Genomic DNA, 16,284 nt, shown 5'->3' on the forward strand with positions numbered 1-16,284 from the left:
CAGCTCTTATTTAACTCTCTATTATCTATTTCACGTGTGTATTATGTGGAGGGATATCTCACTTTCAGGCTGATTCCACAAGAATCTTTTTAACCTCTCAGAGTGGACGCGACAGAGAAGGTGAAATGTAGACAAAGCAGGCGGTCCGGTGGAGCGATGAATGAGCTGTAGAGAAAGGAGCAGGAGACGACTGGCACTGTCACGAAAATGATGAAGAAGAGAATGAGAAGTGAAATGAATAGGCCCGAGCTGTGAGAGAGCCTCTTATCTTCTGATGTCGAAGCCCTGCCTGAGTTGTTCAAAGTCAGACAAGGCACGACTGTAACCTCTCCATGGAATTAAAAAAGAAAAGAAAAAGGAAAAGTAGCAGTATAACCTGAATAAAGAAGATGAAGCACAAGTGTTAAGCTCAGAGGAGAAGAATCATTCTCATAACAACAAAACAACATAAGAATCATCACAACAAAACCTAGAGGCTGGGCGACATTCTCTATAAATTATAGAGAATTGTTTGTATTGTTCATACTTACCCACACTACTGGGGTGAGATTGTCTACCACTTTGACTTTGGGCACTGGACTACTTGGAACGATGCAAGTTGGAAATGAATACCCAACCCAGTCATTATGTCTGTGTCCCTATTATGCCCATATGGAGTTCTTTGTCAGGCATGCCCAAATATGGAGTCTATACAGATGTCAGAACATATTGTGATGTCAGAACAGGCCAGCTCCATATATGGAGATCTAGGGCCTCTGTCCAGAGCCAGGGGCCTTTTTTTGTGGCGGTTTTGGACAGCCGTGGGTCTGACCGACTCAAGGCCAGGCACTGCACTCCTGTGGTGGTGTTGAACGCGTGTGTCGATGGGATCGGATGAACGGTTCTCGAGTTACATGGATTACAGACGTACACACACACACACACACACACACACACACACACACACACACACACACACACACACACACACACACACACACACACACACACACACACACACACACACACACAAATGTACAGTTGTCAGTTAATTATGTTATGAGAGGGTCCTGTTTCTTATGCTCTGAGAGTAAAAAGAACACTGAGGATTTCACTCTGTTCCATCCTCCGTTTGGCATCTGCTTAGTGTTCTACGACTAAAGTGGCTTCCTCCAGCTGGCTGGAAAACATGACAGCATCTCCAGAGCGTCTTCCTGTAGGGCCAGGGGTTCCCCTCCTGCTGTGGCCCACTATGAGCATCCTCCTCCCTGGGTTAGACCAGCTCCAGATGGACATGCAGCCTTGTGGAGGCATACCGTAGACTGGCCACAGATGCAGGCGTATGGATGTGGATGGGTGTGTGCATGCGTGGGTGGGTGGGTTTGCGTGCATGTGTGTGTTAGTGCGCGTGTGTGTTAGAGTGTGGCACCAGCTGAACAGCTGTAGGACAGGCTTCATGGGCCAAGAATGTCTGCCTAATGTTGTCTCCACTCCAGGTGTTCAGTGTGTGTGTGTGTGTGTGTGTGTGTGCGTGCGTGCGTCTCTTTCTTTGTTTTTCTTGGAAAAAATGACATGAACTATGCACCAAAAACGGAGTTCACCCACTTTTTCTACCTGTGATGTGATTCTGATTAATTGTAGGCGTGCCCTGATTCTGAAGGCACGCCTACACTGTATGTCTACAGTACATGCAAGTGCACGATTATCCATTTATTATCGCTTACCTGCATAGATAAAAACAGACCAGAACAGAACAGTAGGGAGAAATATTTGGTAACAATACTGCATATCCTCTGCTCCTAATGATTCACTACACAATAATGGCAAACACAAAAGACCATTTCAGTCCAATGTTGTTATTGTGCTGCACCATTGTTTAAGCACAAGATAGTTCTGCATTATTGTCTCTCACATGATGACATGATGCACACCCCCTGAAAATCTGCATGTGTAGCCTATGTGTAGCCTATATTATATTATATTATATTATATTATATATATTATATGGTTAAGTGTGCAAGAGTGTCGACATATGTGCATAAACACGCACGCACGCACGCACGCACGCACGCACGCACGCACGCACGCACGCACGCACGCACGCACGCACGCACGCACGCACACACACACACACACACACACACACACACACACACACAGGAATTCCCACAAACACTAATGCACACACGCTGTAATATGTTCCGCTCATTAACCTTATTGCACCACATTATTTTACAGGCTATTTTTTCCCCCTACGGTTACACGTTTAGCATTAAGGGACACACAAAACACTCACTCACGCACGCACACACGCATGCACACACATGCACACACATGCACATACACACACAAAACATTTTCTCTATAAATGTTATTTGCACAGTTTTTAACCACAACTCTGAAGCCTGAGTTATTTGTAGGTGTGTGATGGTGTCGGCACAGGAAAATAGCACTGGAACAATACTATTATGAGGACCAGGGCAAATTGTCTTTTTCTGAAGAACATTGTAATAGCAGACTTTCATTAGGCGTAACAATTAACTCATCTGGGTCTGAGACGTCTTTATAGTTTCATCTTCGTATTAGTCACATCAATACAAGCCACAATTGACAATTTAGGCATTTAGCAGACGCTCTTAATCCAGAGCCACAACACATTGATGTCTGCTGTGTTTAGACCAGTGCAACCACTTGATGCAGGATGCAATACAAGTGGAGGGAAAGTGATGTAAAAATCATGGGAAATGTTGACTGTAGTGACAATTAAGTCTCCCCGCAACTGCGCCACATGAGTCCCCAAGTGGCGGCAATCTGTTGAATGGCAGAGAGACAGAGAGACATCTTCATGGCCTTTGATTCAATTGACTGTGATTTGCTACTGTTACATCAACTTCATAATTCTTTGTGTTTTCCTCATCATAAAAGGAAAATCAACACAGTGAGAACAATTGTGAATTGTGATCTATCTGTCTGTCTGTCTGTCTGTCTGTCTGTGTCTTAGTTTATTCGTAATTTTGACAGTTCATGATTTAACACATAACGTGTTTCTCTCTGATCACCGTGCAATTATGTTGATTTGGGAGTTATAATTTATCACCAGAAAGATTATAATCATTATAGGCCCGCAGGGAGGAACGGTGAATGACCTTTGGAAAAATGGAATAACTGCGGTGTTTTGTCTACTTCAAGAAGGAAAGAAAGGACAATAAATAACCTGCTATACCCAAATGTGAATTCAGCAATAAATCCCCTCGTCTTTCCACACATGGTGTCATTGGACAGTCCCAAGTGTGTCCTGTGTCTTTTCTTAAAAAACAAGACGTCCATTTTCGAGACTTCTCCTATTGTCTCCCGGGTCATTCCGGGGTGAATGTCAGCCACAGGGCTGTGGGAAGTCCCAAGATCCCGAGTACCGACCGACTCCCCTTGGCCCTTGTTGTCATAGCAGCGAGGACAGACGTTTCTCTCAGGAAAAGAGTGTGGCGGCCGGAATGAACCCTCGTAACCTTTTGAAGGGTCGATCGTTCCCTGGCTGGCTGCAACCGTTTCTGTGTCGTCAAACAGGAACTGGTCAGATGACCAGTTGGTCTCCCTGTAGGCAGCTCCTTTCTAGCAGCTTTGTTTGCTTTGTGTCTGCTATCGATGTGTTGTTGCTGTTCAGCTGGTTTATATGGTTTACACACCGAACAGACATCCCTCCAGTCCACCTGCTTTCATCATCCACTGATGTATTTCCATTTGTGTGTCTGTCCAGGTGAATTATACGTCCACATGCTTTTAGACGCAGCTCCACACACCAGACCACACAGCTGGTCTCCCTTAGTGTTTACAAGATAACACTTGCCCTACAGCAGCTGCAGGTTGATCGATTTTAACCCAAAAGAGAGAGTGAGCAAGAAGCACTTGCATTTCGAAGACCGCCCTATAGGACATAGTTTACAACAAGCAGACTTCGATATGAGTTAAGACGAGGACAACTTTGATCCTCTCCTCTGTTTCGGGGGAAGTCACGTGGCTTTGATTTCATTGCGGCTCAAAAACATGATTTAAATAATTGGCACGTCTCAGCTAAATCACAGTTCTGTGAAACTGTTGTTGCTTTAATATGCTATAATGCTGATGAAGGCCACACAGGCTGAAACGCGTTCGTTATCAACGTCAGAGGTAAATAAATTCATATAAAAAGGACATACAATGAGTGCTGGCATTTTCTTTTTTTCAACGTATATATTCGAGCCTTGCACCGTAAGGACTTCATTCTAACCTGGAGTGCTGCGGGTTGTCTGCTGCGGCAGTACTTTCTTACTCAGCTTTAATATGCTTTCCTGACTCCAACACAAACTCTCTGTAACAAATAAACACTTGGGGACAGCACCCTATGGAACAGCACCATGACATCTGTCAAGAAAGAGGTTCTCCTTGAGTGTTGAACTATGCAATGCAATGCCACACACCGCACCAAAACAGTCTCCGAGTCCTAACACATGAATATAGGCCGATTCCCTTGGGCCGCATTACAGAATTGTTTCACTTAGCTCAGTGGTACATGACCTAAATAGTCAGTTTAACAAGAAACAGGTGGGTTAAAACATAGTTTGTGCCAGTGATGTGTGGTGGCATTTTTGCCTGTATATTTGTACAAAGCCATCACTGGTTTTATTATCACATTATAATCTGTCCTTAAGGTAAACTACATTAAAGCCATACATCCATTCAAATCCACACCCCCTCCATTCTCCCACACATCTCCCAGCCCTCTACTTTGTTGTTGTGTGCAAAGGACGGTGCCCAAAACACACTGGTTCTTGACTTCCAGATGTTGTGCATGTTACATCACCCACTACGTCATTCCCAGAGGCTATAAGAAGAACTTCAAGAAAGTGGAAAAGGAAAGAAATTGGAGAAAAGTAGAATAGTTACAGTATTTCACTTTCCAAGTCAACAGGAACAGTGCAAACAAGCCCCACTGTCAATCCCTTGGACAATGAGTCGTGGTCTGATGCTTAATTTATACTCTGGTGGTGTTGTGACATGTTTGCAGATATAGGCTATTTGTTTATTTTGGGGTTTACTCCCTTTTTGCCCCCCAACTGGTCCAGAACCACTTCCACATGACACCCTTCAGTATCTGTGGTACTGCAGTGTGCATTGTATGTTGCTATTGATGTTGCTGTGGGAAAATGTATAGTACATTTCATACTATATAGTAAACATTGTATATTGCAATTTACTGTTGCTATAGGACAGGGTATATTGCATGTATTGCATATTGCATTTAGTTTCTTTCTATCTTTTTGAGTGGTGCAACCACTCCAAGGAACAGCAATGTCCGTGTTAACCTCCAGTATGTGACTATGTGACTATGAGTAGCAGTAGGGGCAAAAGTGGTGCTGTTGTACCAGAAACAGAGAGAGCGATAGTGCTGCACTGTTGCCTGCTAATGAGAGAGAGAGAGAGAGAGAGAGAGAGAGAGGGGAGGGGGGGGGGGGGTGCAGGGGGAGAGGGGAGTTGCACCACTCAGTTCACACGGGTGTGATTTTTTATCTTAACACAAGTTAATAGTTTTGAGTGAAGTAATATTGTTAGTATACTGTTGTTATTTGATGTAATGCATCACCAAATCAAATAAATAAAACCAGCCTCAGTGAGATAAATTCCTTGTACGTGCAAACATACATGGTTTGGATTCATTACTTACTGACTGGCTATGAGCTGAGAGCTAGACTTTAATGATAACTCTATGTCACATTCATAACAACAAATACAGGTGAATATCATCAGCACACATACCCAGCAGGTGTGTTATTGTTAGTAAGGATATGCATATAGGATGTGTACAGTATGTACCAGGAAAACAGGTGTTTTACTTCATTATATATGGCTGTTTCTCATTTGCTGCAAACGCTTAAAGCTTGCTATAGTGTGTGTGTGTGTGTGTGTGTGTGTGTGTGTGTGTGTGTGTGTGCGCACGTGCGTGCGTGCGTGTATATTTGTGAAAATGAAAGAATGAATGAAACCCCTTGTATAACTGTCTATATAGGGTCTACATGTTAATATAAAACTGCATATTACTATGCACACACACACACACACACATGAAGGAACACCCTTGCACCAGGAACGCATTACATCTTGACATCCCTCATGGCTTAACAATGTGCTGATGGCATGCCAACATGTTGAATACGATGTAAACAAGACACCCACTATTAAAGTTGTTTGTGTACAAAGATGGAGCATGGAGGTATGTTAAAAAAAGGTTTTAATGGACAGAGGGGAACCTAAAAGTAGGTCAAGAGTAAGACAACTTAGCAGTTGGGCTGACAATGAATTAATTGTAATGACTTATTGTAAGACGGTGCACACATTTCCCCAAACTAGGAGTCCCCTTTGAGTATAGAGGGTATGCATGTGACATCATCATATCCGGAAGTTAAGGCGAGAATTCTTACTGAGTGGCAAAAAGCTAGTTTCTGGGCTTGACAGCGCATACATCCAAACAGAAGTCATATCTGAGTGCATTAAATTACGCTCTTCTGCTAGTCACATGCACAATGCATTTCCTCATGATGTCACCGTTGTAGTCGAGCTCTCTCATTGGCTCTCGCCTGTCCAGCTGCTATACAAACTTCCCTCGTCCGCTCATGTGGCTTCCTGGCGAGTGTCCAGCCGCTCACTAAAAGGCTCATTCATGCTCCGCCGCACCACAGTGTCGAGCGCCAAAAATAGGGCCGACCTACAAGCTCACAACGCGTTGGGAGCTTGCAGGTCGACTATTTTTCGACGCGCGACACAGTCGTGCGACGAATTATGACTCTGGCTTAACTCCCCAGGGTCCCATGAGGCCATTCTCCTGGCTGTCCCGTGTGAGACAGGAAGCAGGGCCCTATGGACCGTGACCTCACCAAAGGAAGAGAGTCCAGAGTGCGTACGTGCGTGAGAAATTCTTCATCAGAAAGTAAATGCTTTTCTCCTGAAACTAAAGTAGATTAGCGGGCCTAAGATTATGTAAACAACAAATCACCACCTTACATTCAAATAGGAAAATTGAGGTCTAACGTTGCCGAAGGCATGACAACAGTGAAAGAAAATTCAGAGCAATGTTTTCTTTTTTTAATGTGTACATGTCCAGCATGGATTGTTAACACACTCAACTAGAGGTGAACACACAACAACACAAATGTATAAAATCTTTTTTTTTCTACAATTTTCTACATAAAAATAGCAACCGATCAAAAGAAAAAGAACACAAATCCAAAACGGAATGTTAACAAAAACGTTGACAATGTCATCAAGTTTAGAGAGAAATAAGAACCGCACAAAATAACATTAAAAACAAATTAAAATAAATCACAACAATGAAAGACAAACAATATTCACGTATGTTTTTGTCGCTTGTTGTTTTATTCATCCATCTCCTCCCGGTTGAGGATGACGGTGATTATCAGAAAGTGGGTAAAATCTTACCCATCTGCTAACAACCACTCAACAGTACAGACGTTCAGAAGGACCTTGAGTGAGATGCTAAGACGTGGCCAGTTTACCAAGTCTTCTAATAGACAGCTAGTAAATAGTGGAGAAAAACTACTAAAACTACTAACTTACCAGTAATAACTACCTGCTACCTGCTGTCTGCTGCAGCTTCAACTCAGCATGAACTATTTAAAGTATTTAGTTGGACAATGTGTAGCCAAATTGTCCATATGCTCCTCAAGTGATTTTTTGTCAGTCTTGCCATTATTCCCATAATGTTTTTTCTTTCTTCTCAGTTCTGTCATTGGAGAAGTAAAGTAATTTCCCAATTTGCCACACACATCTACTGCAATGAAACATACAATATGTGTTCAAAGTCTTCCCCCCACACCTCAGATTCCCTCTTTAGCCCATCTCTTCACTTTGGGTTAGCAAAGCGGTGCTTTTATATAAGTGGTTTTAGTTGTGGTTAGGCACAATGAACAAGGTGAGATGCACACTTGACAGCAAGGAGAGAATCGGAGAGACTCAGACACTGACTTTGGAGCGGATGAATGGAACTGATGATCCTGTGATCATCAGTTCCATTCATCCGCTCAGAAGATCTGATCACATCATAAGTCAGAGTTGCGAAACAGGAGTGAAAGTGTGAGTCCTTGTCACCACAATCGTACATGGTGACCACCGCGTGTGTTTAATTAGTTTCAGTCCGTGTATTTTCCATTGAGCTTGTTTCCTCATAGTCTGATGGAGTACACAGGGCAGACAGAGTGAGGGTTCTCTCTTAAGCTAGTGGTTATTATTGGGCAGTGCAGGAGAGAACAGTGCAATGTGAAGAATCTGAAAGACAACAGACTCCATAAGAGTACAACATAGAGAGGTAACTATGTTAGCCTTCTGGCTAAAGGTTATGTTGGCAGAGGAATAATGACTCAGATGTTGTTCATATATACAGCCGGTATTGTCAGCCAACAAATAAAAAACAGTTTCACCTTAGCTCAAAGCTAAAACGGGGTGGATTCAGTGAGGTGAACATTCAACAACAGATATACCATAGATCCTGAGAAGCATAAGGGTTCAGGCAGACTCAGTGATGTCAAGTTACCTGACTTCACTTCAAGGTCATTTTCTTCTGCCTTGCAGTAATTTAAGGAGTTCTTCAAATCTCATAATACGATGGTAGGCTATTTGTATTTGCTGGATTTTATGCTATTTGTATTTGCTCCACTTTCACAATTTTGATTCTTGAATGTCAGGTGCCATCACAGAGTCAACAACAACAATGTCCAGTCTGAGAATGATTCATTTGAACCCGGGATAAGTTCTATGTGAGCCATTCAACAATACTGGAACTTTCTGAACATGGCCAGAGGGAAAAGGTTGCTTACTTCAGTCAATGAAAGGGCACAGGAGGTGGATCTTAAAGAGAAGGGAGGGGGGTTGCTCTGTGACACGGTTAGGCCCCAGGCCTGTTCTAACCACGCAGGGGAGACAATAATGCACTGTTTGTGTGTATTAAAAGAGAGAGAAGTGAAGAAAGATTGAGCAAAAGACAATGAGATGGAGAAAGACAGTCAGACAGACAGACAGACAGGGTGAAGAGAGAGTAGGGGAGAGAGAAGGACCATTATTGTTCCAGTCCCCCCAGGCTTGGAGGGCTGGGTTTGAGATATGGCTGGAAAGAAAGAAAGAGGCGGATAAAGAACCACAGAAAGAGAAATAAAAGGGAGAGAGTTTGAGAGATTTACAATCAAGATGTCGAAAATAGGCCTCCTCCCTTTAGATGAGTGCAGCGCAGATTAATGAAACACCTCGAATAATCCCAAACATGCATGAACACTCATACGCATGCATGCGCGCAAAACACCAACACAAACATCAATCACTCGCTGACAGAATTATTCGTATCCATATTTTTTCTTCTCAATTCCCTGCAGTGTTCTGAAACAATAAATGGCTAAACAAAACAAATGGTGATGTTGGATCAGTTCCCAGAGAACTCGCACAGGGCCATGCATTTTCCCCCTCAAGCTTCCCACGTCTGTTTAGCTGTGTAGTACTATTTACTCAACTCCTCCGGCACAACTCAGCCCATGGCAAAACAATGAGAATGACTTCATGTCGAGTTTGGGCGGGTTGTAAGAATATGCTGTTTACCATTGTATTCTGTGAGCGACGCATCAAAAGGAGGGCTTTACTGTGGTTGTCTTGTGCAGAACAGGCAACGTGAAGTCTGATGAGAGGGAATGAGAGATGAGCTGTACTGTAAAGCATTTATATGCTGTAGTATAAATGAGCTACAGTATAAGGCCATAAAGTGTGTCTAGGCACAGTGAGTATGCATGTACTCTTTGAGTCTGTCCAGACACAGCTCTGCCGGGGCTGGCCATACATTGATCTCTCAGGCTCTAGAAGGGAGGGATGGAGATAGGCCGTGGTGAGAGGGGGGTGGGAGATGTCAGGAGGAGAGCTTTTACCACTGATTAGCTCCCAATGCTCCTCTCCAAACACACCCCGCCCCCGCACACCTCCCATCAAAGACCCAACCCTGACAATGAGATGGCCAGCAGAGGGACGACGAGCGATACGGTTTCCTGGCAACTGCTATCGAGCGGCGCAGGGATCAATCTGCGGTGTGTGTGGGCGGTGGATGGATGGATGGATGGGTTTGGGGTGGAGGAGGGGGTTGGGTCTAGTGGTGGTGGCGTTCATGTTCTTCCCCTGACAATATCAGCAGTAAGTGGTCTGTTCTCTGTCTCTGTTCAGCTCTCTTCACACACCCCCTCCGTCCATCTCCACCTCTATGTCAGATGTGTAACACGACGGCCCCTGTTTCATGTCTCTCGTCTGACGCTCAGCGACATGCCCGCTCTCTCTGTAAATTGGATAGACTTGGCGGCTACAGTACACGCACACACACACACACACACACACACACACACACACACACACACGCATGCATGCACGCACGCAGGCACGCACACACCAATGAAACAAAACCTGACATCTGGGTGGGAACAGTGAGAGAGGAAAGGCAGGCACTTTTGTTTCGCTGTAATATCTGTAGACTAATACTTGGCGAAATGAAAGTGGCAATGCTGCTGCAGCCAAAGGAGGAGAACAATAAAGTGCCTCGGGCCTTGGTGGCACTTAACGGACTATGGAAGAAAAAGATAGCGACAAGTACTTTACAGCACTGTATTCCACCCTCGTGCTGCTATCGCCCACACTGTAAGCTCACGCTTCCTCTCAGGACAACACTTGTAGCGGAGCTGGCTGGAGAATGTAGGTCACATGGTCCGATGCCAGCAGGGACCCTTAGGGAGGGCTATCAAACTTCCTTCCTGGTCGCTTTCCTCCTACCATCCACCCCCCCCCCCCCCCCCCGCCCCCCTACGATCCCAGTTGCTTCTCACTCACTTTGCCGGACGCGAGTCAGCCGAATCTCTTTAACCGCTAGAACCCCCCCCCCTCCCCCACCCAACACACAACCTATCCTACACAACCCCCACACCACCACCCGAATCCAAAATGTGTGTAACCCGAGCAGGCCAAGCCCTTTCTGGACAGACTGAAGGCCTGCTCTCATGCCCCCTTTAGATAAGCTTCCTTCCCCTGTGAACTCACACAGATGATCCCCCCCCCCTCTCTCTCGTTTCTCTCCATTATGATGATGCCTCTGTCTGTCATCCCCTCCCTCCCACCTGATCTCTTCCAGCTTTTCCACTTTCCCCAAGCTTATTATTGTCCTCTAACCAACACCCTCTCTCTCTCACTTTGTCTCCCCACACACACACACACACACACACACACACACACACACGCACGCACGCACGCACTCACGCACACACACACAAACACAGAGAGAGAGGGGCCCAGCTTGATGCTTATACTGTACATGCCTTTACATTAGCTAGAGCCAAAAGTCCTCATTGAAGTTTTGAACACTTAAAACATGCTCTTAAAAGCCACCAGCTAGGATAATAATTCCATTCTACAGTGTGTGGAGGAGGCACCGTGTCTTTGTAGAGCTGCATTAGGATAATAATTCCATTCTACAGTGTGTGGAGGAGGCACCGTGTCTTTGTAGAGCTGCATTAGGATAATAATTCCATTCTACAGTGTGTGGAGGAGGCACCGTGTCTTTGTAGAGCTGCATTAGGATAATAATTCCATTCTACAGTGTGTGGAGGAGGCACCGTGTCTTTGTAGAGCTGCATTAGGATAATAATTCCATTCTACAGTGTGTGGAGGAGGCACTGTGTCTTTGTAGAGCTGCATTAGGATAATAATTCCATTCTACAGTGTGTGGAGGAGGCACCGTGTCTTTGTAGAGCTGCATTAGCGGCGTTCCATTGCATGGTCTTCAGTTGCTTTTCTTTTCTTTGCCCCCCTCTCTCTCTCTCTCTCTCTCTCTCTCTCACACGCCAGCACACAAGAAAGTGGAAAGTGGAGAAGGAATAAGGAATAAGGAAAGATTAAGGGAAGATAGGAGTTAAAATAACATTAAAATAAATCTCTTTACAGTATGTGATGCAGTCTATCAATGTGCAAATGCAGTTTGCTTTTCTCCCTGTCTCCATTTGTTTCTTTCTTTATGACTATGATGGGGTGAGCAGATGTCGAGGGGGGGGGGGGGGGATCCCCTACTGTGAGGCGGGGTGGGAGTTTGGGCGAGGCTTGGGCGAACAGTGGGGTTGCAAGACTTCCTGGTTTAGACATAACAACACAAACAGCAACTAAAGTCGCACAATATGAACCAAAAAACAACAACATCATCATCAACAAAAACAATGTGCAAATGTCTCTCATATAAATAGACTACAGCCAACGCATTGTAGAGCACCATGGAGAAGGGGGAGAAGGTTAGACAGTGTGTGTGTGTGTGTGTGTGTGTGTGTGTGTGTGTGTGTGTGTGTGTGTGTTCGTGTGTGCGTGTGAGCATACGCCTGCTCTTTAAGAGCTCACATATGCATGTTTTAGTTTGTGTCATCACTCGTCTCGTGTTTGCATTCTTCGTGTGTACGTGTGTGCACCTAAATTGGTATAAAGTATTTGCATGTACCCATCTACAGCCACATGTACTATAAGAGCAGGCGTGGGAGGTTGAGCGCTGATGTTCGCTGCACGCGGGGGGGACGGGAGGGGGGGACGTGTAGGCGGGGTGGCGTCGTCAAAAGGTCCGTCTAGTGTTCAAAGGCCACTACAGGTCACGAGGGTCAGACCCATTCCTGCAGCGAGCGCTTGCAGTGCACCAGCAGCCGTGGCGCGCCCTTCCTCTGCAGTGTGTTGATGATGGCGTAGATCAATCCCAGGATGCACAGCACCAGGAAGAGCGGGATGGTCACCATGAGGATGTTCATGGTCCTCTCCTCGCTGTCGTCCACCTTCAGCACCACGTCCACCTCGTTGGTGTCCTCCTCGCGTCCCTCACGCTCCCGCTCCTCCTCGTCCTTGTTGTCCTCGGCTCCCTTCCCACCGTCCCTGTCCTTGTCTCCGGTTCCTCCGTCCCGGTCCTTGCCCTTGTCGGCGTCGCGGCCCGCGTCGGGGTTGAACGGCGGCCGGTTGACGTCCGGGTACTTGGGGCCGCCGTCCGCGGTGGTGTCGGTGTCCGTGGCGTCGCGGTCCTTGTCGGGGTCCAGGTCCACGCTGCAGCCCATGAAGTCTCGCAGGATGGACTTGGGGTAGCCCGCCTCGCTCTTCATGCGGTGGTTGTCAAACTTCCAGTACTTGGAGCCCTTGTAGAAGTACGTGTAAGCTGGGGCGTGACAGAAAGAGGTTTCAATCAATCAGGGAAATGTCCAAAATGGAGGTAACATTCACCTGAAGCTTTCAGATTTCAGATGCAGAACTAATTCATGTGAGGAAATAGCAGAGAAGAAAAACATAAGAGACCCTTTAGTTTATAGCAAAAGCTTGTAAATAAGCTAAGAGACCTTTTGGTTGTACCGTTTCTGGCAAAAGCTTGTAAATACCTATGTGTCGGCATCGGCCGACACATCGCATAATCGCCTAAAATGTTCTCTCTTTTCCTGCCTTGATTTCCTTACTATCTCTCTTATTCCCTTTCTTTGGTTTTTCTTGCAAAAGATTACATGATGGGAACTACGCACAAAAACTAATTTCACCCACTTTTTTACCTGTAAAACTATGATGTGACAATAAAACTGATTCTGATGATATTCCTTGATAAGATTCAAAGCATTTATGAAGGGAGTGTGTGAGTTCCCTGCTAACACCTACAGCAGTGCTACCACTAAGGTGCTACACTCAAGCGTTTGACACAATAACACATCGTTTCCACTCACATATAATCTACTAAATGATGTCTCTCACATGTCTCCAAAACACTGTGTGACTTTTGAAACGTCATTTTAGTTTCTACTGTATACGGTGCCTTAGTGGTAGCACTGCTGTAGGTGTTAGCATACTTAGTTTAGACTAGTCATTGGTTAGACATAAGGTTGGTGAGGGGTGTGTTAAGACGACCGGATTAAGGTTGGTGAGGGGTGCGTTAAGACGACCGGATTAAGGTTGGTGAGGGGTGCATTAAGACGACCGGATTAAGGTTGGTGAGGGGTGCGTTAAAATGTCCAGATTAAGGTTTGTGAGGGGTGCGTTAAGGGTTGGGAGAGGGTTAAGGTTAGGGTGAGGGTTTGAGATATAGGTTGTACGACTAATGACTGCAGGGAGCTCACACGCTCCTTTCTCTTTACATTCACTCTAATTAAACATGGAAACATGATGCTGCCTTTTCCCCAGTGTGGGATCCCTTACGCACGCACGCACGCACGCACGCACACACACACACACACACACACACACACACACACACACACACACACACACACACACACACACACACACACACACACACACACACACACACACACACAAGCAGACATCACCCCCACTCTGTTTGTTGAATGAAAGACCACACCCTGATTCTTTGTCTCAGACATGTCCATTGTGGCTCATGAACGAAACACACACACGTTTGTATTTCTATACTTGTGAGGACATCAACATTTTAGGACGGCATTGAAAATTGTCGAAAGATAGCAGATGTACAAGCTCAAAACGGGCCACAGTGCGGCACACTGTGAGCTTCTACATTGGCAATTTTCCACACAAAGTATAAAACAAGGAAAACTCTTAACCCCATATGTCTAGTCCTAACCCCAAACGGGATTTTTTTAAATCATCTCCCCAAACATTATTTAACCATAAAAACACAATTATTTTGTGAGGACCAGGAAACCTTCTACTAAAATTGTGGGGACGTTTGGTACTCACAAGTATTCACACACACACACACACACACACACACACACACACACACACACACACACACGCACACACACACACACGCACACACGCACACACACCACTTATCCACTCCCTCCATCCGTGCTCACCTCCATCATCGCTGAGGAAGGCTCCCTTGGGAGTATGGGGCACTGACGAGCCCCATATGCTGATTGGCTTAGGGTAATCTCTGTCCGCTGCACGGGACTGCTCATTAAAACGCCAGTACCTGCACAGGGAAGCCAGGGACAGACACAGCGTTAACCGTATGTTCGTTATTGTGACCTATAGAGTTAGACGTCGTTAACTGTATGTTCAGTCCTAGACATTGGACGTTAAATGTCAAGTGTACTGTACGTGATGTGGTACAGTGTATTAGAATATCCTTACATTCACATTATACATACGCTGACCTACTCTATAGTTGTGTTCAACGCAGGTTCAGGAGTAGATACCACCCACTGCTGACCAACTCTATATGTAGTTGTGTTCAACGCAGGTTCAGGAGTAGATACCACCCACTGCTGACCAACTCTATATGTAGTTGTGTTCAACGCAGGTTCAGGAGTAGATACCACCCACTGCTGACCAACTCTATATGTAGTTGTGTTCAACGCAGGTTCAGGAGTAGATACCACCCACTGCTCAACCTAATCACTCCCATCCCCTACCTCCTTATCAAGTCCACCTGCGTCCCAAGTCTCACGGCCAATCACGTAACATTCTGCACAGCATAAATACATCTCTCGTCTCATCAATTTTTCCGGTGGTGACCCGACAACTATCCTAATCCTATGAATAAGGCTTTAGACTACTGAATCCATTTTCTCATCTATTTCTTTCTAATTTTACTTTCTATTCTATTTCTATTTTCTCTTGTCTCTCTATTATCTATGCTGCTATATTGTCCGGAAAAAAAATAACTCTTACAGTATGTACCATAATGGTATGTGTGGAGGGTGTATTGATGGTTTTGGGATCTAACCATCAGCACTGCTGTGATTAATGTTCCAACATTTGTTTAATCAACAAAAAAAAGGTAACCTGGGAAATCAGACATCAACAGCTGTTAGTTATTATTGTTTTAAATGTGCTTGTGGTGTATACACCACAGCAGGATATTGGCCATAGTGTTCACATCCCCTCACAACGACAGCATGTTGACAGCATGTTGAAACAAAGATATATAATGTCTTAAAGGACTGTGTTCCCTACAGTGGCATCTATCCTCTTGCAGTGTGTGAGAAAGACAAAAGTTCACAGCAGTTGATCTGTACAGCTGTGTTTTTTTAAGGGGGAAAATCTGTTCTAAATGTGTTTCACGATGTGATTGATCTGTTGAGTTTAGATTCATGAACATCAACGCCTCCCTTTCAAAGCTAGAAGCAGAAACGCCTCGCTGTAAATTAGGTCTTCCGCAGACAAATCCCACAGCTGCCCCATTTAACAAAAGTCACAATTATGTTAAATTATTTAATACACAGACTAGTTCACACATAAGCTCAATGGGAATTGTTATAATCC

At 45.0% G+C, this 16,284-nt stretch overlaps 1 protein-coding gene across 1 annotated transcript in view; it reads right to left on the reverse strand.

Annotated features, from left to right (window-relative positions):
- Positions 1-11,653: 11,653 nt before the first annotated feature.
- The window catches only part of LOC310855218 (matrix metalloproteinase-15-like), a 27,933-nt gene continuing 23,302 nt past the window's right edge, over positions 11,654-16,284 (reverse strand). Inside the window, exons 9-10 of the mRNA XM_083760139.1 lie at positions 14,871-14,989; positions 11,654-13,210 (exon numbers count right to left, since the gene is read on the reverse strand). Coding sequence (XP_083616265.1) covers positions 12,672-13,210; positions 14,871-14,989 — 658 coding nt within the window. The 3' untranslated portion in view covers positions 11,654-12,671. The remainder of the gene's footprint in view (positions 13,211-14,870; positions 14,990-16,284) is intronic.

The sequence above is a fragment of the Protomyctophum parallelum genome, assembly GCF_964188405.1.
Source record: "Protomyctophum parallelum genome assembly, chromosome: 2".
Taxonomy (NCBI): domain Eukaryota; kingdom Metazoa; phylum Chordata; class Actinopteri; order Myctophiformes; family Myctophidae; genus Protomyctophum; species Protomyctophum parallelum.